The sequence below is a fragment of the Helianthus annuus genome, chromosome 7 (genome assembly GCF_002127325.2).
Source record: "Helianthus annuus cultivar XRQ/B chromosome 7, HanXRQr2.0-SUNRISE, whole genome shotgun sequence".
Lineage (NCBI taxonomy): Eukaryota > Viridiplantae > Streptophyta > Magnoliopsida > Asterales > Asteraceae > Helianthus > Helianthus annuus.
The window spans coordinates 69,156,447-69,181,979 of NC_035439.2; the positions used below are offsets into that span (position 1 = coordinate 69,156,447).

At 38.9% G+C, this 25,533-nt stretch overlaps 1 protein-coding gene and 1 long non-coding RNA gene across 13 annotated transcripts; both read left to right on the plus strand.

Moving 5' to 3' along the window:
• The first annotated feature begins 1,596 nt into the window (after nucleotides 1–1,596).
• On the plus strand, nucleotides 1,597–7,405 carry LOC110941988. Of its 12 annotated transcripts, none has more exons than XR_004863124.1 (12): nucleotides 1,597–1,716; nucleotides 1,807–1,866; nucleotides 2,292–2,339; nucleotides 2,520–2,627; nucleotides 2,705–2,838; nucleotides 3,217–3,726; nucleotides 3,820–3,884; nucleotides 3,960–4,100; nucleotides 4,216–4,366; nucleotides 6,772–6,955; nucleotides 7,089–7,151; nucleotides 7,247–7,405. It is a non-coding gene; the product is annotated as an uncharacterized LOC110941988 (long non-coding RNA). The 12 variants fall into 12 exon arrangements; XR_004863127.1 differs by having other exon boundaries at nucleotides 7,089–7,104; XR_004863123.1 differs by having other exon boundaries at nucleotides 6,772–7,151.
• Nucleotides 7,406–14,855: 7,450 nt separating this feature from the next.
• Nucleotides 14,856–17,800, plus strand: LOC118480525. Its single transcript, XM_035975481.1, has 2 exons — nucleotides 14,856–15,439; nucleotides 15,530–17,800. Exons 1-2 carry the CDS (start codon nucleotides 15,241–15,243, stop codon nucleotides 16,441–16,443), a joined length of 1,113 nt encoding a protein of 370 aa, XP_035831374.1. The 5' UTR covers nucleotides 14,856–15,240; the 3' UTR covers nucleotides 16,444–17,800.
• Nucleotides 17,801–25,533: the final 7,733 nt, after the last annotated feature.

Below are 25,533 nucleotides of genomic sequence, written 5' to 3' on the forward strand. Positions count from 1 at the left end.
GTGATCTTCGAGGTCTCTTGTCCCGTCATAGCGGTCAAAGTTTGGGGGTAGCTTTGTCTTGGGGGGCATCGGTGCTTCTGCAATCCTCCGTGTGAACTTTGAGACCTCAGCTAAATCCCGTGGCAGATAAGGTTGATTCAAGCCATCACCATTTTGGTTATCCCTTTCCTTTCCCTTCTCCTTTGGCTTTTTTTCCTACGATGAGGTCTTCCCTTTCTTCTGAAGACATTTGTCTAAGGGCAGTCATGAATGTTTCCAGTGGGTCATCACTGTTGCTTTTGTTTTGAGGGTCTGTCCCTTCCTGGTTGGAGGGTGTGTCAAAGGAAAGCCTAGCCCTGAGGCTGTTGAGCTTTTCTTGTCTTTCTAACTCTTCGAGACATTTTGTTAATTTTTCTCTGTGCATGGCCACAAAATCTGGAGTGATGTGTTCCGTTCTTTCTGGGTTTTCCACCTGGTTCTCGTTGCCTTCTTCATGAGTTATATCTTCTACAGTGACCCTATCCAGATCATTCTGTGCCGTCTGGGTGATACATGAGTTGGGTGGGGTTGCCATGTTGTTGTTGGCGAGATAAACTACTCTTAACGTCGGAGTTTGATGTGGGAACACCGGTCAGGCTGAGGTCCCACGGATGGCGCCAATGTCGAATACCCAAATCCCGTTGTGACGTTAGATGGATCTTCACTGACGTCAAGAGCCTTTACCTTCGTTACTGCAAAAGAATAAACCGTTAGCCTCGCCACGGAGGGCCCCGGAGGGGGAATCCGTGACCAAGCTCCGGCGTGAGAATAAGTAAACTTGCCGGAAGAGTTGAGGAGTTTATCCCGATGAGTATGATCACCGGGATGCTTCCTCTAAGGTGTGAATCTAATAAATGTGGTTTGTATGATCAATGTGTGGGAATATTGGTCGGAAGTAAATGTAGGAGTAGTAAATGAGAGTATAGTAAATGAGATACCTTCATGTCCCTGTGATCATCCTGTTTTCCTCTTATATAACCACCAAGCCTTGTGTTTCACGTGAGATATTTTGATGGGATAATCCAACGGGTTCTGAGGGTCTTCGGGGGGCTCAGACACGTGTCTGACCCCCAACGGTAAGATCAGAGTTTCATTAAATGTTTCCGGCGAAGAAGTACATTTCCAGCGAGAGATCCTTTTTCCATCAAGCATTAAATGTTGCCTGCCTTCTCTGGTCCTTTTTCCCGCTCATAACGATAACCTTGGTGGGCAAGGTAAATTCTTGTTGTGCTTTTCCTGTTGGGCTCGTATGGTGACAGCCCAAAGCGGGTAAATGGGGCTTCCCATTGGCCCGTCGTCAATATTCATTAAATAAAATAATAAAATGTAAATCTAACATGCATGCATGAGAATTTGAATAGGCTTACGTATGCATTAGAATTGAAATCTTTACAATCTAATAAAAGCCATACCTAGGGGACACATGTCCCCCATCTAGGGCCACAAAATCACATTTTCCCGCCATTTTTCCAATCTATTGATTTCCCTGATGTGAAACCCGACGCGGGATCCGAATACCTAATTCGGGTCATTATTGTTCCTTCCATATATAAAGCAAGAAACCGTTTCCATTGTTCGTCTTCTCTCATACTCTTTGTCGGTTAGGGTTTCTTTTTGTTTCCATTCGTCTTCTCTCATACACACTAATCCTTACCCACTCCATCTCTCATATGAAAACCCTAAAATTAATGGATGAAGGTTTGCTCTTCATTCTATTTTCATATTCCAAGTGTTGCTTCTTACCTAATTCCTTATTCTAATCAAGATTTATTTGTGTTCTTAATGAAGTCGCAAATCCAATGGGTACAACCATCTCTTTTGCTGCATCCGTTATATCAATCAATTCTGGTAAGTCTTTACCATTCAATTAGTTTCGATATATCATGTTTAGTAGTGTGCGACCCAAATCTCTTTGGTTTCGTTGATATTAGGTTTTGTATTGTGATTCATTTAGTTTGAATATCTTCTGTGATCTGTTTTATTTCAGGTTTCGAATATGAGATTTTGAATCAATCTTCATGGAAACCCTAAAATTGTTTTTCGCGCTTACTGTTCTAATGTTTCATGAGTATTAAAAGTTTAATTTACATTACCATATTGATTTATTACTATTTAAATTGTTTTATTTACATATTTGTGATTCCATGACTAACGGAGGTTTTAGATCATTGTTGGAGTTGACCATTGATGATATATAACCCATTTCATACAAACTTTCTAATTAAACTCTAATTTCTACTACTAATCTTATCATATCCCTGATTCTTCTACAGCTCCTCCACCGTCGCCGATTGATCTGCACCATTTTCTTCCACACACAGGTACAATTCTATCTCTAAACGAACTGTCATTCCTGATTTTCTTTTGTTTTCTTCTCGATTCCTTCCTTTTTGTTTACTTGATTTCAGATCTTGATTTGTTAAATCATTGTTGTATGTAGAAACTATTAGATTTTGCAGAGTTTAAAATTATAATTTTGTTTTGTGATCTTTATGAATAAGAAACAACCTTTCTCTTTGGTCCGGAGCAAGAATAAGGGTTGCCAAGGTTAATTTCACGTTTGACGAGTCATCTCTTAAAGCAGTATCCGTATACCACTTTGCGATTAGGTATAAGTTTTTGTTTATTTGATAAAATATGTTATTCTGTATGTTTGATTGAATGTTATTCTATTATGTGGATGAAGATGATTAGAGCCTGTGATGGTGGTCTTACAGCAGATCTAGGGTTTAACGGTGATTCTAGGCGGCAACTAGGACTCGGGTTATAGTGCGCGACAGGAAGGATTTCTTGGTTCACCCAAAAGGCTCCTCATTGAAGGTGATTCATAGTTTCTTTTAAGTTTTTTCGTATACTAGAATTTGTTTGTAGATTCATAAATTAAAATTGTCGATTATATCATATTTAGGGATTTTTAATAGTCATGCCGTTTTAGATGATATTGTGTTTAGATCTGATAGTTTTTAGATGAATTTTGAGTGTTTTGAAGTTAATTTGTATTAATTTTATTTGGTTAGTGTTAGGATCTTGACTTTAGAATATGTTTTTTTTTTTTTTTTTTTTTTTTGAATGTTTTTGATGGGATGAAGATTCTGATGTTAACAAAATTATTATCTGAAACAGGTGTGTTTACCCTTACAGTATGTAATGCAACAATATGTAAAAAGTCTACTTATTAATATAATTTATTCTTAATAGTTGTCAAATTGTGGTCCATCAAGAATGCTACGTAGTTAGAGATATGGATGATTTCACATCTTGGGTTTGTAGGACGTGTCAAACACCCGAGGTGAGAGAATGCCCTCCTTCTCTATAAAAGGTTAAAATAGTTATTTACTCCGTTTTTAATTTATTTTCTTTTTCTATTTTTTTTGTATCTTGGTTCTACATGTGCATTGGAGCCAACTAATATTGATACACTGTGGGTCCATGTCATATGTGAGTGGTTTCGGCCGGATGTTGCTTTTTAAGCGGACAAAAGATGGAACCTGCAGTCGGGTTTTTAAGCATTCCACTGGATTGACAAAACAATCATAATAAAACATCTCACTGAAATGTCGACCGAAGTCATAATTTGTCGTGTTTTTTGGTAGTTAATTGTAGAGATGTGGAATTTGCAAACAAGTTCACGTTTCTTGCACACAATGTTGCAAATACGCCACATACTTCCATGCTATGTGTGCTTCATGTGCTAGCTACGGTGTCGAGGTAATCTTTTCTTTCAATTTGTCTGAAAATAAGTATGAAGATGGTTTTTTTCAGATGTAGTATTAACTTGATGATACTAAAATGAACTTTTAGTTGCATTCGTCTAAGAAAGGTGGGACATATCAAACTAAATGGTCAACATATTGTGCTATGCACAGGTAGTACTACAAAATTTATGATTTATTATTTTCGAGATTAAACCATGTTACATGATTCATTATATATTAATGCAGAACCCCTGCAGAAAATGTAATATTTCTTCATCTTTAGAATTGAATCAATAGCAGAAGAGAAGTGCTACTAGAACACGCGAGAGTGCATTTAGGAGTGCCAGCTGATGACCTTATCAATGCTGCCAAGGGTTCTTCAAACAAGTATCTTTTTTTCTAAATCTACGTGTAATAATGCGCTATGATTCTTCAGGTTTTGGTTTATGGTTATGGTTTTCTTTTGCTGATTCGATGATGGTTTAATTTGTTCTTTGTCAAGCTATGCTATTAAGGAGGATGAGATCAGAAGGGTTGCCAAGGCCAACGTTAAAGAAGAAGAATTAATGTCAAAGTACTCGGTTTTGGTTGCTTCTTGCTGGGCCAACAAGTTACCGTTGCAATTGCCATTAGCCTCTCTTCTCGCACACTGGGTATGAATTTTTGCTCCACCTATTCGTATAATTCAGTTTCTTCAATGACTATAAAAATTACTAAAATTCTTGATCAATCCACTTCAATCCCTAACGGTCTTCATCTATAGATTTTAGAAAGTTGAATCTGATTTCTTTTAGGAAGAGATTTCAAATTTATACAATTTTTATCAGGAAGTAATAGAAATAGCAAGTAAGTTGTTTGTCAAATTGACTAACAGTACTTTTAAAGATTTTGTTGTGAGGCCTTTTCTTTTAGGTAGAGATTTCAAATTTCCACAATTTTTATCAGGAAGTAATAGAAATAGCAAAAAATTATCCAACATGTTGCCCATGTAATTAGTTAGTGGCAAACAAAATGTGTTAGTCGAGCGTACATGGCCAAATAGCTACCCACAATCTGGGACTTCAAAATTTGTATTAAAGTAATTAATTGGTTTTTATGTGTGTCAAATTGATGTGCGTTAGGTGTAATATGTTTTAGGTATATATTTTAAGCCCTTTTTACACTTTAGCCAAGTTTTAAATTTATGAAACACGATATTTAATAACACTAAACACACATATGGGCAAGTGCACCCATCGTGGACGTAGTATAGTGTTGGTAAGATACCGAGGTCGTCCAAGGACACAAGAGCTTTTAGTACCGGTTTATCCTCAACGTCTAATCAAATCAAAATGTTAGAAAAAGATTTTTAAACTAAGAAAATAAAACTAACTAAATGCTGAAAAATAAAATTAAAATAAAAACAGATAGACAAGATGAATCACTTGGATCCGACTCATGTGTTAGTATAACCTTTGATTATTTTCGCACTTTTGCACTTGTTTAAGAGATTATCTTAGTTATTGTAGTAGGCCCCTCTTTTGAAGGCGACGTTACCCTCAACCCAGTAGTTTGAGTCAGCAAGGATACAATCCTAAAGGGTCGGATTATTGAAAGATAATTAATTAAGTTATTAATGCAAATTATGGTAGGCCCTTCTTTTGGAGGTGACGTTACCCTCGACTAAGTAGTCTGAGTCAGCAGGGATACAGTCCTAAATAGCCGGGTTATAGTATTAATAGTAGTTAACTTATGAGGGGATCAAAGAGTTTGGACCCCCGCCATCCAATACCTTTGGGTATTGAAGGAGGTCTTACTAAATTTGACCCAGGTCCCTTGCAGGACCTCTAAATGCTGAACAAGGGCAAGACCCTTACCAAACCGTTCCCTTAACCCCCGACCAGGTAGCCAACATACCTCCATATAAACCGTGGAGATATGAATGGTGAAAATATTTTATTTTATATAGACAGTAAAATAACGCCAAGACACCACGGACAAACGATAAGGAAGAATCACCTTCAACATAAGAAACTAGTTATTAAAGTCATTAATATAAAACCAATTAAGAAGTGCAAAAGATTAAAAATAAAAAGTATTATACTAAACACTTGTCTTCACCAAGTGATGTAAGAGACTTAGGCAAACATGGCCTTGATTGTCAAGAACTCTTACGATCAATCTTGGATCTCGAGACGACTCACACACTCTATGATGGACAATGGATGATGGTGGTGGATGATGGTGTTATGGTGGTGGTGGGTGAAGTGTGAGAGAGGTGGTGTGCCAAGGGATGAGTTGCAAGAGCTCCAAGCACTCCTATTTATAGGCTGAACAGAAGCCTGGGCATGGCCCCGTGTCCGCTGGGCATGGCCCCGTGCCCGTCTGACACTCTCTTTCTTCATTAATTGTAATTCGCAATTAAAATAAATGCGCCTGCAGTACTTTGGGCACGCCCCCGTGTTCACTGGGCACGGCCCCGTGGTGAGCAATAGAAGCTTCTACAGGTTTGTCTTTTCTGCTGCTTCTTGGGCACGGCCCCGTGCTCGCTGAGCACGGGGCGTGTTCAGTCTTCTGCCTTCTCTGTTTTGCTTGGGAGGATGCTGTCGAGGGGTCGGGCAATCCACTTTTGTTCCTTTTCTTGTATTTATGTTAGATTTTGCCGTCTTTTTGCTCCTTTTGTTAATTTGAGCTCATTTAATCCTGAAAATATAAAAGGAAGACAAAAACACACTTTTTCCAACATTATTACTAAAAAAGGGTTAGTTTTATGCCAAATTTGATATAATTTATATGTTGCATTTTGCTCGTATCACAAATTCTCCATGTGTAATCTCAAAGAAGTTGTTACCTCTATTGTTTTATATTGATCTTTTTGGTTTATCGTGCACACTGTACTGATTTTTAGCGAATTTCAAGATGCAAATAATAGTTGATACACGTACCTTTGATTTTTATGTACGATTATAGAGTATCTCCCAAAATTTCCTATATTATCTTATGTTTCTTTTAAGGGATTGCATTACTTTCCCATGGCTCCTAAGTGGCTAACTAAAAAAATTAATTTATTGTTATATAGGTACTCATAAAATTATCCATACATAAGACCTTTATCTCCCTCCTGTCTTGCGGGTGAAGAAGGTCCACTGAAGAAACCAAATGCTTAAAACATTCAGGTTTATAAACCGTGTTAGGGCACAAACTTTTCGGCCACCTACAAATCGTCGTCTACTCGCTATACTTGGCTACCGGGTTGCCAAAATGTAAGTTTTTTTTTGTTTTTGTTTTAGCAAAATGTGTAAAATTTATGCAGAAACAGGAGATGATCCGACTAAGTGGTCGCACTACCCATCGACTTTGACTTTTGAAATTTGTGTTTGTTTTGTTATTGGGCAGTGATTGCATTATATAGGTATGTCCCGTGAGATTAAAGATTTGGTAATGATAGTGAAAATGAAGGTGAAATTTGATATAATATGGGGCCAAGGGATATGATTTTCATAAGCTAAATTGCAGTTCATTTTTTGTCACACTTATCAAGAGATAATGTGCAGGCCACGGGGGATGAATAATTATTAGGGGTGAGCAAAAGGCGGTTCAGTTCGGTTAGCGTTTTAATGGTAACCAAAACCGATTCTCAATTATAGTTTTGGTTAATGCCGACTATCCTAGGATGGGCAAGAAGAAGGAGTTTGAAGATGATATATGATGTGATTGCTGAAGAAGTATGAACCTGAGCGGGTCGGAACTTCTACGATGATGAACACGAACATGGCCACACCTCATCTTCTCCGTCTCATCCTAGACCTGCAAACAAGGAGAGAAAAAACGTGGGCAATGTAGAGACGGCCGGTAGAGGAAGAAATCCCCTATTTCCAGCTACAAAAGTGTTGCCCTATATCTCATGCCCTAATAAGGAGGTGGAGACCTCCTTATATAGGAGATATGGGAAAACCCTAACCTCAATGGGCCAGGCCCAGTTAGGGGTTGTCTCTACGAGCCCACAACCTAGTGTAGTATACAAACTACAATGCGCTAGGCTTCGCGGGTTAGTACGCAATAATAACATATAATAATATAAAAATGACAAATAACAGGAAAGTCCGACCGTTCGGGTCGGGTCCAGTACCATACCTCGTCATGTCCCCCAGTCTAGTGTTGCTCCCGCGTGCAAGCGTGGGAGGAGCACTTAGACTTATTAGGAGCTCGGGAGTGAAGATCACTAATTTTAGGCTTACATGTTGTCCGAGTGCGAGAGAGTTGTTGGCCACGTTTGTTGTGGTTGTCGCTGGCTGTAAGTAGAGATAATGGAGCAATGAATAGTATACGATTGTTCATCGTGGGAATTGGTTGGGTAAACCTGACGCACGCTGGTTGGTTATAGACAATTGCCAGTTGTACTGGCGCATTGCCATGAGCTTGTTAAGGTTGCGCGTATGCGATTAGGTCCCGCGTGTGAGCCTTGGAGCAGGCTGAGTTTTGGTAGTTCAGTGGCTCTCCCTTGGATTATTTTTGCGGATGTGGCCCTGCCTTAGCGGTGCGCACGCTGTCGTGTGGGCTACTGTAGAATATCCACCATGTGGTGTGACTTTTGTTGGTTAGCATATGGTACGCTAACGGCGTTCAACCCATTGAAAGAGCCGATGTTAATGTGACGACGATCCCTACCACGCGTCCGTGTCACCGGGATCCCCGTTGTCGTAATGTGCAGCCATTAGTGGTTGTACCAGTCGTTGTTATTGACGATCTGGTTATAGCAATTATCGTTGCAGTCGGAAAGAAAGATATACAAGGCACCCCTGCAGAAGTGCTCGCTATGCTCAGTGACCTTGAAAGGGTGCTTAGAGCGTTATTTATGTTCCCCACAATGTTTTTATAATTGTGGGACAAGTACTTGGTTTTTCATCAGTGGTTGTGCATCTATTACCAAGATACCCACTGGAGTAGTAGTGGTTGAATACATCTATTACCAAGATGCCCACTCTTAGCGCTGTATAATTTGATCATCTGACTTGTTATTATGAAAAGTATTTCGTGTCAGAGCTATGTTTTACCGTGATATGCAGTTCAAATGCGGTGGTATGTTGTGTTTACAAATGTTTATATGAACACTTGTAGATATCAGAAAGTGCTTTATAACCCGCGCGGCGTTAATGAACACTTGAACAACAAAGTGCTTTCTACGCGCTTGGCGTGAGTGAACACTTATTGAGATAATAAAATGCTTTATACGTGCTAGGCGTGAATGAGCACTTATGGAGATAATAAAATGCTTTATACGCGCTAGGCGTGAATGAGCACTTATGTAAGCTACTATGTGCTTTTCCTGGACGCGCCCTGGCGTGTGGAATGCTTATAGTAGGTGGCATGTCTGTTTACCTCGCCGACTGTGGCGTGAGGGTTTTCTTTTATCCATGTCGCGGACTAGTGTGGAGAACACACATCCGAATAAGCATTTTTCCTGTCGCATAGCGTGTGGAATACTTATTCGAATGATCACGTATATTGGTTTTTTCGTGCGTTTGTCTTGACTACCAAATTGCATATGTTGTGTCAAGTGGTATAGTCATAGGCCAAATGATGTGAGAAGTATAAATATCGTATGGCGTATCAAGACACCCACATTATATGAGATCCGATGCGGGATGATGTACAGTGGGTATAACCTTAATGGGCAGCCTGAGAGAAGATGATCACTTTTAAGGCGTAATGGTGCTATACCCTGCTAGTCCCCCAGTTCAGTGCTGCTAAAGTATGTTAGTAGCTTTGAACTTGAAGGGTACAAAAAAGAAATCGACAAGTAAACACGAAGTATAACATGCTAAGAAGACTCTAACATGCTTATTAATTGATTTAAACTTATTGTAAATAAGTGTGCGTAAAATAGAGGTGAAACCTTTATCGACACTTTTTCTTTAGTGGGCAATTCTAATAGGTATTCATGTAATACATGAAAGGATTGTCAGGTTATTTTGAAAAGTAAATATATAACTTATGGAGGATTCCGTTAGGCTATCAGGTTATGTGAGAGTTCCATATTTAAGGAGGAGATTAAGAACCTGTCACCCGTGAGTCTTCCGCGGTTGCGCCGATTTCAAGACTGTCTATCGGATATGATAATTCAGCAATTGAGGCGGTATGGTGAGAAATTACCTAGCAGTAAGAAAGCTTGACAAGAGGCTGTCAAACCGAAATCTCATTGTTGACGAAGGGTTTTCAGGTGTGCGTGAAGATCGTTCATCGTGTTTTGCCAATTGAATGTATCGCAAAGTCTCCTGGTGGAACATTATGAATATCTATTTTTGAAATAGATGACTATTCTATATTGTGGGAGGGTTGCGCCATGATAGTCCTCAAGTTTATTGCTGATAAAGTTAGCAAGATTGAACTAAAATATTGGTTTGTGAATAAGCAACATATGTATATTAATATACCAGATGTAATGGGTATATCACATCACTGTGATTGCTCAAACAAAACGAACATATATTTGTTTAGTGACAACGAAGTCTTATGATCATGCTTTTTTTTTCAACAGTTTTTGTCCATGGGTATGTCAAATAAAGACATCATGAGGGTTGCTAAAGTCCAACCACCACGTGTATATTTGTTAACCACCCATGTCATGTCTTGAGTATTGTTTCAAAATTTGTATGACTTGTCCTCAGTTTTGACATTAGTTGTTGTAATATATCCAGCAATTAAAGAGGGCCACTGTAAATGCTTGCTTCTGCTATTGTGCTCTCCGGAAATAACTTACAATCATTGTACTAGTGGGAAACGAACGATAGCCCACCGGGGCTACATGTTGATGATCCACTGGATGTGGCGGACCTGGATAGTAGTCTGCCAGAGAGAGGGCTGAGCAATATGAAGTAACAGAGCGAGATTAGTTGCGAGTGGTTGTCGGAGACATGGCACGCTGCGCACGGTGACGGAGATGTGTCTGCTGGCGCGTCATATGCGAAGGGTGAAGGAGGTCTGGTACGCTGTGCAGATGGCAGAGTCTATTATACGTTGTGTGTTTAGGGTGCGGTAATGGCGTGACCAAAACAGTCACCCGCCGGAGATAGTCGGAGTCCGAAGGCATCTCGCCAGAGATGGTGGGAGTGAGTGAAAAAATCCGCCGGAGTGGCGGGTAGAATGAAAACTGTCTGCTAGGGGTAGCGCAACGAATAAAGGTGTCCGGCGCCGGAGGTGGCGCAACTAGGAAAGGTGTATGCCGGAGATGGCGTGACCTAGGAGGTTGTCCGCCCAAGGGTGGCGCGACGAAGATAGTTGACCGCTTGGGGTGGCGAGACGAATAAAGGTGTCCGCCGGATATGTGGGCGGATGAAGAGTGACCGCCTGAGTTGCGGGGTGGATATAATTTTTCGTCCGGGCCCTTGATTCCCATCAAGAGTAAGTTTTGTAATAAAGAAACCCGTTGATGAGACATGTCGAAACATGCCAGCAGGGTTGTATCGACTATGGAGTATGCCCAATCGTGCCGACAAGGACGATTATACTTCGTTAGGGGTTAATAATATTAAAACATGTAGAGTCATCTTCACTGGGTCATAGTGGACGTCATGGAGTCTTAAAAATATTTCATAAAGGGGAATCAAGCATCGCTGGGTCTTTAGAATTCATTTGGAGCTGGCTACAACTTTCTCTTGGACCATAATAATGCAAAGAGACGTACCAATTATTGCAACCAATTAGCAATTATGCAATGCTGCTTTTAAATTGTATAGATAACACGAATCAGTAACGAGGTACACCGGAGATAGGTCGTATGAATCACCTTACCTTATATACTGATTTATTGCTGAGTGTGTTAGGAGAAAATGACGATATGCCATTTTCATCGCATGTCGTTCGTAGTGAAACTCTAATACCCATATGTATATTTGGAGTAACAAGAAGATCGTCAGACATATAGACCGAATAAAAATCCTTCGCACCTAAATACGGTTCGAGAATAAGCCTTGTGTTAAAAGGGTCGTCTGACTAAGATCATCTAGTTTGCACCACTGCGTAGCGGAGTCTGACTGGCGCAAGCCGAGTTTATTCGTGCGCGGAGCTTTTCCGGTGGATACACGGGTAGAGTTTGCCCCGTACGCGTAGTAGTATACTAGTTTGGAGTGAGCGGGTAGCGGAGTGCGTGTCCGACATACACGGTGAAGCTATTCTGGCAAATGCATGGTACGCGTGTGCGCGGCCTAGTTTTCCCATCGTGTCATGTGAATGCGGATGTTTGGCCATATGTCAGTTAAAAAAGTATATGTCCATACGTATGTTTAAAAGTCATGCACCAATTCTCATAATATGCCGGTATGTATTCTGAGCCATAAAGTATGAGCTTATGGTATAAATTTTTAAAAGAAGACTTGTGAACTCGAAGAGGAGTTCGGACTCGTTCCTTTTAGTCCCACAAAAATTAAAGACTAAAGCTTTTACAGCCTCTTTCAAAATTGGCAGTTTTGACGAGTAAGTAATATACATTGTGTCGGACAAAGAATGCATAGGCGGAGCTTGTCCATAGAGGCGGGGTGTAATCGCGCGACGGGGGAGTATGTCCGGTAGGCGGAGATTACTCTCGCCGCGGCGGGTTGTGTCCGGTAGGCGAGGTGCACTCGCGTGGCGGCGGACGTGTCACACACATGCCGAACTTGCTCGCTTGCGCAACGGCGTGTCCGCGCATGTCGAACTTGCTCGTGCGGCGGGCGCGTGTCTAGCATATGCGGAACTAGTGATACAATTCTATCACTACCAAGCACCAAATCAACTCATGCCATTTCATCACCCAATATTCTATCACTAGTGATAGAAATATAGTGGGGGTGGTCACTAGTGATAGAAAATAGCTATTTAAAAATAGCTAACCAAAGTTGTGGTCACTAGTGATAGAAAATAGCTATTTAAAAATAGCTAACCAAAGTTGAGGGGCTAAATTTGAACTTTTCATCAAAGTTCTATCTCTGCAAAACAAATACGACAAAACAATCTCTGCAAATTCGTTCCAAAACGCGTTAAACTTTCAACGCGTTACAAAAATCACGCGTTATAAGCTTGGCGGCGGCGGTGTTCGTTGTTGTTTCACGCGTGATGGGGTGGCCATCACGGACCACCCCGCCTCCCCTAACAATGAGCCATCGTAGTCTATCAAGACAGTAGTAGGGTGATTGGCATTAAAATTTCCAACCAAGTTCCCATCGCAATATGTAGAAGATGGGACCAGAGAGCATTTTCAATAAATGGGGAGATGTAAGACTAATGAAAGTCTCATTAACACCAAGTGAGGTGCATCGCGTACATCTTAATGTTATTTCTTTCTGTACACATTCACTTTATAACACCTTTAAGTAGAAAGGTTGAAATTGGAAATAGCTACTTAGTTAACGAGCAAACAAATAGTTGTTTTGGTGTAGGTTAAATGGGCATCACTTTCAAAATCACATAAAGGATTAATGTGCCGATATCTGTGGTTAGCATAAACTGGTTCAAGCTTACTTGCATCACATATCGGAGAAAGATGGTTCGCTGTGCGCGCTGTGGCGGCGGAGCGTGATTGTAGTCCACCTAAGGTGGCGGGGCATATAAGTGACCCCCCGGAGGTGGCCGGGATGTGTTGTGTTTGGCGGCAAAAAGGAACGCCTATCCGCGAAGAATGCGACCGGGTTGTCAACTGCAAGTGCTTATGCATGCCGGTGATGCGAAGGCGGGTGGCGAACACGAGCGGAGCGAAGGCGATCAGGCCGCAGATGGCGGAAGTTGGTGGTCCGCTGTAGATGGCGGAACAAGATAGTTCGCACAGGCATGCGCGTATAAGTTGTCCGACATGTTTAAAGGCTACCTGGTAATACATGTTTAAAGGCTACCTGGTAATACTGAAAGAAAATAGTGTATCTCCGTGTACCCGCCCGTATGCGTGTTTGAAAGAAAAAGGCGCAAATACAGTATGATTAAAAAAGAGAAGATTGGTGGGAGTTATCCCCTGTTTTTTCGTGTTATAATAATAAAAAAGGTATCAAGTGTATTGAAAACCTTGCATACACCTTTTTAGAACTTAATTCGTTTTGTGGCATGGCATCAGCCATCAAAATATAGTTGTGAAGCAAATCTTCCTATTTAGCAAACCTTCTTATTTGGATCTCTCAAGAAACAAAGATGTCAGGTCTCTGTAGACCTCTAGACCTAGAGCAAGTATATGTGCTTAGCCAATAAAGGAGATTTGGAGATTTGGACCCCAACGAAACATATCTAGAGAGATGTCTATTAATAATTTTATTTAGTATTAATTAATAGAGAAGATTTGAAGGCTTACACTTTGCAAAAACCTGTACGGTGAATGCAGACATCAAGATCGAGTAGAGATAAATGAGATGTGATTGTTGCCGGTCCCACGGATGACGCCAATGAAGAAGTATGAACCTGAGCGGGTCGGAACTTCTACGATGATGAACACGAACATGGCCACACCTCATCTTCTCCGTCTCATCCTAGACCTGCAAACAAGGAGAGAAAAAAACGTGGGCAATGTAGAGACGGCCGGTAGAGGAAGAAATCCCCTATTTCCAGCTACAAAAGTGTTGCCCTATATCTCATGCCCTAATAAGGAGGTGGAGACCTCCTTATATAGGAGATATGGGAAAACCCTAACCTCAATGGGCCAGGCCCAGTTAGGGGTTGTCTCTACGAGCCCACAACCTAGTGTAGTATACAAACTACAATGCGCTAGGCTTCGCGGGTTAGTACGCAATAATAACATATAATAATATAAAAATGACAAATAACAGGAAAGTCCGACCGTTCGGGTCGGGTCCAGTACCATACCTCGTCAATTGCTTTGCACAAAGATTGTGGAGATTTATGGTGAGACCATAATCGAGTACATCTTTGCTAAAGAAAAACTCTATAGGATACAAACAGTTAGAGTCAACTTTTTTATGGCATGTTTATGATGTTCTATTATAGATGTTTACATAAAAAAACTGTGTTCTGTAAAAGTCAAAAGTGTTTCTCGAAGTGAATATAACTCTTTTAATAAACAAATTGATGTAAAATTTAGATAGGATAAATTACACTTTTCGTCCTTTATGTTTATATCATATTGCAATGGATACCCTTTACCTTCAATAATTACAGTCACAATCCTTTTTTTGTTAAAACCATTACACCTTAGGCTATACGGTATGGGGGTCGGCCCCGGGCCGTCGCGGGTCGGCGACGGTCCAAACACCGTGCCGCCCTCTACCGTCGTCGTCCTGTCCGTCCGAATATTGCCGTTGGCGACGGTGCGAATAAGGTGGGCCCCCTTCATTTGACCGTTGATATTAATAAAAAAAAAAAAAACTTTTCAACGGCTACTTTTTTAAATTACACCCATTTCACTTCCATTTTTATAAATACTCACTTCTTTAACCCCAATTTTCACAACTTTTCACCCACTACCACCCCATCTCTCTCACATTTTATAAACCACTCTTCCCTTTTTATAAAAACTCATAATATTTTGTATCATTTTTTACCCGCTTCCACCCCATCTCTCGCTAAAAAAATTACCATGGCTTCACCCGTTTCTTCCATTTCTTCAATTTCGTCTATGTCTTCATCGTCTTCGTCCGAGTGGTATTCATCATCTTCGGAAGAGGATGTTATTATGCACAACATGATTATGAACGCGGCTCAGGTGTTCATGTCGGCGGCTGAAGGGTCGTCCCAACCGCTAACCAGACGAGCAAAATATAATCGAGACCAAGAAGGTATTCTAATTTTTTTTTCCTTATGTTTTTTGTAGATTTTAAAATGTATGTTTTAATTAGTTTCATTTATTTTTGGTTTTAAATTTATAGCCGGCCACGATAAACTAGTAGCCGATTATTTTGCCGACGAACCCGTGTACCCAGCCGAGATTTTTCGACGTCGTTTCCGCATGAGTCGTCGACTGTTCTTACGTATTGCAGGCGACATGGCCCAGTCTGATCCGTTTTTTACATTGCGAAACGATGCTAGGGGTCAAAGGGGTTTCAGCAATTTACAAAAATGTACGTCGGCCATTCGCCAACTTGCGTACGGTTACGCACCAGATGCATTAGACGAGTACATTAGGATGTCTGAAAGAACCGCACGTCGATGTTTATACAAGTTTTGCCAATGGGTTGTCAAATTGTATAGCAAGCGATACCTGCGGAAACCGAACGTAAACGACGTTCAAAAATTATATCAAGCCCACGAACAGAGACATGGTTTCCCAGGAATGCTCGGGAGCATTGATTGCATGCACTGGCAGTGGCAGAACTGCCCGGTTGCATGGCAAGGTCAGTATACTAGGGGAGATCAGGGACATCCGACTATCATTCTAGAGGCTGTTGCGTCACAGGATCTCTGGATATGGCATGCTTTTTTTGGTCTACCTGGTTCACTCAACGACCTCAACATCATATACCAGTCACAGATTTTTGATGATGTAGTGGCGGGTACAGGTCCAGACACAAGCTTTACGGTTTCAGGGGTGGAGTACAGGCGAGGTTACTACCTAGCCGATGGGATATACCCAACGTACTCGACAATTGTTAAAACTGTCCCGCACCCGACCGACGACAAAAGGAAAAAATTTGCAAAGTTTCAGGAGGGCGCAAGAAAAGATATTGAACGGGCTTTTGGTGTTCTACAAAAAAATGGCACATCATTTCTATTCCAGCACGTTCGCAAACACCAAGGAGGTTACGACACATTATGTACGCTTGTATCATCCTTCATAACATGATCATTGAAGACGAAGGGAGAGCGATATGTGATTACGACGAAAACGCGTCTACTGGAAATTCTGTTCCAGTTAGTGAGCAAGAACAAGATTTGAACGCCTTCGCTCTACGTAACGAGTACACACATCACAACCTACAAGCGGACTTGGTGGAGCATATTTGGAACAACGCTGAAAACGAACCCGCCCACCACATGGAAGACGACGACTAGTAGCTTATTTTAGTATGTTAGGATATTTTTACGTTTTTTTTTTTTAACTTTAGGTTTTTAAGTTTATGTTTTTTTTAGTTTATTTTTTTTAAGTTTAATTTTTTTTTATGTTTATGTAATGTTTTATAATATTAATTAAAATATTTTATTACTTTATTTGTTAAATGTTTAAAAAAAGATGGAGATTTAAAAAAAAAAAATATAAAAGTGGTGGAGGATGATGACTAGGACCATCCTCCCATGCCCCCTAGTTTTGGAGGATGATCCATCCTTGGGAGGACTATGATGTGGCGCCTACGTGGCGGATCATCCTCCAAGGATGGTCCATCACCATACCATGTAGTCTTAGGTCCTTTGATACTAACCTGATTTAAAATTTTAGTTAAGTTTGGTCATGTAACTTACACATAAGGGTAGATCAGTAATTTTACTTTCTTTGTCCTTTGATACACACATAAATGACAAAACCCTATCTCTTTCTTCTCTCTGAGCTCTCTGTCTCCAACCAATCTCCACCGCCACTGTATTCAGCATCCATCACCACCATATCCTAGAAACCACCACCACCGGATCCATCCCCACCATCATCGGATCCAGCCCCCCCCCACCAGCCGTCGTATATAACCAACCCCCACCATCACCGGATACAACCACCACAAACCCACCACCACCGCCGACAGCCGAACCACCATGGCCCACCCCCGTTTTCTTCGATTTTTCACCTCCCCTATCTTTTTTTTTGGGTCAACAACCACCATCGATTTGAAAAGTGTAATAAATAACAATATTGAAAGATGGAAAGATGGATTTTGTGGTTGGCGGCAGAGTAGAATTTTAGGGGTTTTGGTTTGCTGTGATGTGATGTGGGTTTTGAATGTTGATTTCTTGCTCTCGGTCTATAATGAGGATTATATACTTAAAAATAGTGTAAAGGCATAATGATTGTACAGAAACTGAGTGGGGTTATGGTTTAAAGGAAGTTATAGGTGAAGCAACAGAGATGAAAACAAAGATGAAAAGGCATGTTGCTTCTGCACATTCAATGATTTCTTCACATGTATGAGTGTATTGAGAAAGGAACCAATAATGGTAAAGTTGAACTGAGATGCAAATTTGTTATTTGGATATAGGGCATGTTTGGGTAAGCCTTTTGAAACAACTTATTGACTTATTGGCTTTTTGAAAAGTCATAAGCTCTAAAATGATGTTTGGCAAAGAGGGTGTATGTGAGGGGGAAAAGCCAATAAGTCACAAAATCCTGACTTTTCCAAGAAGCCAATAAGTCAATAAGTTGTTTCAATAAGCTTACCCAAACATGCCCATACATGTGTTTTTTTATTAAACTTTTTTATTTAAATTAGTAAAAAGACTAAACTACCCTTATATGATAGAACTTAACTGAAAATTTTAACCAGGTTAGTGTCAAAGGACCTAAGGTGTAATGGTTTTAACAATAAAAGGATTGTGACTGTAATTATTGAAGGTAAAGGGTATCCATTGCAATATGATATAAACATAAAGGACGAAAAATGTAATTTCCCCTTTTTATTGTATAGTGGGTGGATAAAAAGAACCAGAAGAAGAAAATTTGTTGTGATATGTCTAAGTATATCTTCATGACACCACCAGGATCAAATGTAATGAGAGTGTAAATACTCAAAATTTTAGCTAAATCTACCACTTTTAAAACATGAGGTCAACTACATCTAAGTGGTAATAACTACTATACACTTACAATATGAATTTGGTAATATTAAAGAGAGTGGTTAAATTTCAAACGTTCACGTTTTGTTTTTGAAATGATCTTTTACCTATGTTATCTTTTCTTTTTACAAGTTAAAAGACTGTATTTTAAATTTTGAGTTTTTAAGTTTTAAATGTTGGTGTGTTTAGATGCACACCTTACTTTGAGTTAGATAGTGATTAACAATTTTACAAATATATTTTTAATTTTGTATACTAAGTAGTATAAACGTAATTAAAAAAATAAAAAAACATATCATTTCTCAACACCGCGAAATTCGCGGGTATTATCACTAGTTTAATTATATAGGATTTCATATGGATCAGAAGGAATTCAAATGTAGTGTACGTGGAAGCTTTGTGAGCAGCGGAAATTAATGCAATAACGTAACCTCCAAGCCATTCTTTGAATTCAACTATAAATAGACCAACTTGTGAGCTTCCAAAATTGTTCAGCTTTGTTCCTTTCTTTCTCTCTCGCTCACTCTATGAGACCATGTGTAGTGGTTAAGCCAAATAATGCCCCCACCATGGGGCGTTTTGCGACACTGGCAGTCCAGTCAGCATGGGACATTATTGCAAAAGTGGCGTAGTGGGAATAATGCCCAATAACGCCCATGCAATCATTTCACAATTATCTTTTGGTAAATTGGATTTAAATAATCCCAACTCACTGTTATTGGCCAATAATAATCCCAACTCATTTATCACAAATAATAATCCGAACTATTCACTTTTGTTTGTAAAATACTCCCAGTTAAAAAAAACTAACAAGGTTAAAAATTTGCTGATGTGGCTTGCCACGTCACCTGCTACATCAGTTGCCACGTCATCAAAAATGCCACATCAACTGCCATGTCATCAAAAAATGCCATGTAGACTGCCACATCAGCTGCCACGTCATCAAAAAATGCCACATCAACTGCCACGTCATATGACACATCAGCTAAAAGGGCCACATCAGCAAATTTTTAACCTAGTTAGCGTTTTTTTAACTGGGAGTATTTTACAAACAAAAGTGAATAGTTCGGATTATTATTGGTGATTAAATGAGTTGGGATTATTATTGGCCAATAACAGTGAGTTGGGATTATTTAAATCCAATTTGCCTTGTTTTTTTTAATTTAAAACATAAAAAACTTCATTAATTTAAAATAAAAATTACACTACTTGAAATAAAAAAAAAACCCGAAAAAAAAAACAGAAAATAAAAAAAACCGAAAAAAATAAAGTTAAAAAAAAGAAGATGATCTAGAGTCCATATTTTTCTCGAATTTTTTGGCGATGCATTTGCGCAAGGATCAACGCGTAGCCTTGGAGGTGGTCGGTCGGTTTGGACAAAAACTCAATGTCCTTTTCCATTTGCCTCGCCTCTTGCATCTCGTTAAACTTTTTGGTTTCGGCGACTCGTTCTTTCATAACCTCCCAACGTTTGTGGCCAAGGTCGCGAATGTCTTGGAGACGACGGTTCATCTCCTCGAAATCTTCCTTCAACTCGAGATCGGAAGACGACTCCACCGTTTTTTTCCCGGTTCGCTTATCCTTTCTTCTACCGGGCGGTCGGGTCAACTCTTCTTCAAGTTCCTCGTCAACGTCCACCACCTCATTTAGATCGACATTGCGGGCATCCGATGTCGGTGTTTCAGGGTCAATGGAGGATGATGTTTTTGACCGTTTAGCTCGACGTCTACTACTAGACGTCATGGTACCTACTAGCGCCCACTTTGGACTTTTTCGTAGTAGATCCCAACTCTTATAGTACGGGAAAAGGGCATTTCGTTTTCTCGAACTCGTCCAAAGTCTTCGTTAAAACCCCGATGTCACCTTCACCGCTCGGGCGATTATCGTAGTTACGTTGGTACACTTCTTGGAAGGCATGACACTTGTTGTTGATGTCGGTCCATTTGCTAGAAATGGAATCTTTGTCCCGATGTTCGCCTTGACCCCACGTGCTATAAAAGAGTGCACGAACCCTATCCCAAAAAACGGGGCCCTTTTGAAAGTTTGCTACAAATTGAAAAAATATAAGTAAAAAATAAAATATAAAAGTTACCAGTTTTGTGGTCCTCCGAAACGTCGAGCGACGCCCGAGTCAACGTGAATTCCTCCTCCTTCGTCCATTTAAGGTGAGTTTTTGTACGTCGAGGTTTGTCATTTTCCTTCTTCTTGAGGGACCTTCTGCCACGTTTCGATTTCTCTGGCACCGGTTCGGGTTGCGTCTCCGGCACGACATCGACATCGACATCGGGTTCGGCTTGTTGTTGTGAAGGTTGCGACCCGCCAGCTTGACCATAGCCGAAGGTCGGAGGCATGAACGGAGTGGCGCCACTCAAGTAAGCCGCGTACGTTAAAACGCTCGGGTCCAAGTATTGAAGGTTATTCGGGTGTTGCGGTTGGGTTGTGTTCGGGTTCATGGGTCTTGCGGGGACACCAAAGGGGGGTCGGAATGGATGCATATTTGTATAAAATATAGAAGAAGTAGGAGAGAAAGTGTGATTTTTTTTATACAAAATAGGAAGAAGTGGGTATTATTTATATAGTGGGTAAATTTTGGAATTAAGAAATAAATAAAAATGTTAAACAATTGACCGTTGGCAACGGTCATCTCTTGGCCCTATGCAAATTTCGGCGTTTTATTTAAAACGCCAAGTTAATTTTTTTTTTCAAAAAAAACGCCTAATAACGCCAACTGTAATGGGAGGGGGGGCGTTTTGCGGCGTAATTTTTGAATTTTTTTTTTAAAAATACCGCCCCACTACGGGTGGTCTGATAAATTTACACCTAATTTTCTTTAAGTTATTCACCCCTAAATCCTACAAAGCCTTGCCCCGTTTTAAGTGTTGTAACCCCTGATCACTGAGTCGATACCTTGTCCGATTGATTTAGGACCCACCAACGCATGTCAAGGCCCTGCCCGACTAAGTACGTTGGGGTTCTGTCTCGTGACATATTGATAAAGTTGAATGGGGTTACTATACTTAAAGCGAGTGAATTTTATTAAGAGCTCAGGAGTTATGCCCAAAATTACACCAGGAGACCTCTAGTTGAACCCGTTTAACCCTAATGTCATCAAAAATCAAATAAAACAAAATATATAGGTCTCTCACGGGCCGCGACCCAGTAAGGTGGGTGGTTCGCGGGGCGTGACCAAGGGTCAAATGGTGGCACCCCCTTGCGCCACATGTCCTGATACGCGTTGAACCTATACAAGTGAGCTGCCAAAGCTAGAGTCTAGCCTGGGTCCCTCACGGGCCGCGAGGGAGAGACAGAAGTGAGTGACGGGGCGCGAGCCGCCCTACTTCCAGCCTATAAAAGGCAGCGATGGCCTCAGTTGTTCGTCGCTCAAAATTCTTTTCTCTCTCAAAGTTATAGTGCGAAATTATCAGGAATAATACCCCTAAAACCCGAAACTCTGCCTCATTGTAAGTATTATAACCCCCGGTTACGTATTAGTTACCCTACCCGATTGATCTAGGGCTACGTAACGCATGTCAAGGCTCTGCCTGACTCAGTTCGTTGGAGTTCTATCTCGGTAATATGACTAATGTAATTTGGGTTATCTTACTAACACATGTGCATTGTTTAAATTTAATAAATAATAACCAGGAAAAACAACAGGAAGCTATAATATTACCAGAAAGCTTGTAGAAATACCTAAGTCTACAAATGTGAGTACATCTTATTTTTGTAAATCTTTTTGTGAGTACATTCTCCTTTTGTAAATGTTTTTGTGAGTCAAAATGTTTTACCAAAACCTCAATTGGTTTAAATTGTGACAACAGTGATTGAGTCTATATATTTTACAATTACTGTCGGTATATTGGGGTTTTGTATACATTACTTGTTACTACACTCTGAGTAGTAGCATGACCACAACTCAGAACTGATAGTACCGTGGGTGGTAATTGGGTAGATATAAACATTGTAACCGCTCTCAATACTGTAAAGATATAAAAGCTTGTTTTGATTAACCTGGGATGCACCCACCAGTATTTCTTGCTGATAAAATCTTTTTAAAACGCGTTTCAGATAACTTAGTATAAAGCTAATAGAAGCCAGCTGGAGAGCACTAAAGGCTTAGAAGAGTGGCTATAAAAGTTACCTAAAAAAATGAGATCATGTTTTCAATAATTAGGGGTTATCCCTATAAATGTATTATCAGAAAAACTCGGATTTTATCCCGTGTATTTATTATAAAATCTTGGTGTTTCAAAACTCTGAAACTATTTCCTAACTACAATACTGATGAAAATTTCCGCTGCATAATTAATAAATACCGATACCATCTGACTGACTCGCGACTCTCGCTCACAGGATGGGGTCGGGGGCTGTGACAGAAGGTGGTATCAGAGCCACTGGTTTAAGCGATTTAGATGTTCTTTTAATACCTAAAATTTAAACATTATGTTAGTAAATTAATGTTATAATTTATGTGATATTCTGTGTAGATAAATCTTCATATGTATATTATGATTTTTATGTTATTTTAAAATCTGATTCATAGTACGTACACATGAAATTAGAAGTTTGGTACTGCTACTATGTAGATCAAAATCTAATATTTTTATAACTTGAAACTGTTTCAGTTTTAGTTAAGAACTAAACACGTAGATCAATATACATAATCTTTAAATTAGTATTTTTAAATTTAAATGCCCAATACCAGGATATATACCAAATTGCACATTGTATTTCAAATACCATATTTGACTTTTAATGCATTATATATATGTAGAACATAACACCCTTACATATCTAGCCTCGTAATGATAATGTAAAAATAAGCACCCTATAATTTACCACCTTTAGTGACTTAAACATATTGACGCTAAATATGTAGAACTTTTCATTTATATAAATATGTAGGTACACTACAATTTCAATGAATTGTTTAAATATGACGAACAAACAAACAAACAAACTTTTTTGTTAGGTACGGCCGGACATATGTCCCCAACACCCTTCTAGACTTGTTAAAACTATTGTAATCCTCTATTAGTCATGCACAGTAATGTAGTGAGCACTTAATTATTGATAGGTTTAATTAGATTAATTAATTAAGATTTATTATTGTTAAAATATTTAAAAGAAAGAACAAAAATACCCAATTATAATTTGCAGGTTTTTCTTTTTACATAAATGCATGTATGTTATCAGCTAGTTTATTAGCTGAAATGTGTTGATTGACCGTTGATGTTGTTTCGGTTTACGTTGTTGTCTATTTGGTAGCTGAAACTATAAGGTTTTTGTTTATTTTGAGAATTGTTTTTTTTTTTTTTTTTTTTTTTTTTTTTTTTTTGTGCAAGTGAAAGTATGTTGCTATTGGCCCTCATAGTGTATTTTAACTAAATTTGTAAATAATCATATTAAATTATATCTAAAATATTTATATTAAATACCCCTACAGGTGTATCATATAAATAATTATAGTAAATTACATCTACAGTATTTATCATATTAGGTAACTAGGTTATCACCCGCAAACTTCGCGGGTCGGAAAATTTAATCTACATTATCACAAAGTGTATAAATAATATAAATACAAAAGTAACACATTACATAAATTACTTATTGACAAAGTGAAAATATAGTTAAAATGTATTGAAGTATAAAACATTATATCTTTTACTTCTATTAAGAATTAAGGTGTCACCAGACAAACAATAGTTACTCTTTCTCAGAGGTGTCTACAGACAAACAACAGTTAGTCTTTCTCAAAGCCATCTAGAATTTCTTGCTACGACCATCACTATAGATCTACAAATTAAAAGACAAACGTTAAATAAAAACAAAAGGTAACAAAGCTCGCAGTGAAAGATATGTTCATAAAAAGTATAAAAAAGCAAGTTCACTAATAAGATGCGCATATTTTCCTAATATTCATATGTATATTCTATTAATTGATACGCCAGCTTTTAATAGACACATCTCTTATTCTTTTATAAAATATACTAATTATTATATTAATTATAATGACTTAATGAAATTACATAGTAATTGACGTTAGAATTTAGCAAAAAATGTATACTAAACTTTGAAGATGTAAACGTGGAAATTAAAAAAAACTTTAAAAGTAAAAAAAAGTGTAAAGAAATGATATTCTCATTGCAATGAAAAACATCAACCAAACAATATCTCAACTTCATAAATATAAAAAAAACATCTTAAAACTTTATGGAAAGGAAAGAAATGAAAGTTAAGAAACCTAAAAAATAAAAATAAAACTGTAAAGATTTCTTAGTATGTTTAACAAACATACCCTATAAATATAAATTTTGATCCATGAACACAGTAGTTGCATTCCTAATGCATCAAAATCCAAAGCTATCAAATAAAAACTATGAAAGCTCGAGAAGGTATTTAAGATCTTTGGTGCACTCTAGACTTTCATCTTTTCTTTTGAGCTAACATCCATCAAGTTTTGTCCCACTATCGACTTTGCTGTCACAAACAACTGAGATACATGATAGGTTAGTTGATGTTGTCGAGTTTAATCAGTTTTATGCCTATCACACACAATAAACTATCTTGTCGTTTTAAGAGCACGAATTTTAAGTTGCAACACATTTTTGCATACATTTATACTTTAAATCGCTATCATACTTTACAAACCCTTCACACAAAAACTACAACCATCCTATATTAAGTTCAGTTTAGTCTTATAATCACTCCATGCTATACAAAACTCGAAGTTAAGCAGAGCAACAAACCACTGCCCAGGGACCATCTAAAAACTACATAACAATAAAAAAAAAAACTGTTAAGTGGGCATAGGTCGGGGACCGTAATCACTCTCAGCCCTCTTTATCCACTTTTCTTAATTAGGAATGCTACATTCTAAACTACCCAAAAATGAAGTAAATCACAAAGTAAATCCATCATCAAGTAAATCACGACTAACTCATCCATAGGCACGACCTATGAGGTTGAGATCGTATCAAAACTACCCAAAAATATCAAAAAACTTACCATTTTATCCATACATTCTATCAAAACTACCCAATAATATCAAATGCTTACCTTTTATCTATACATATTTTTGAGCGTACCATCTTCTTCAACTCATTTATCCATGGGCTTGCAATTAACTGCTGTAAGGCCCACATGCCACCACCACCACCTCCATTCAAAAATATCT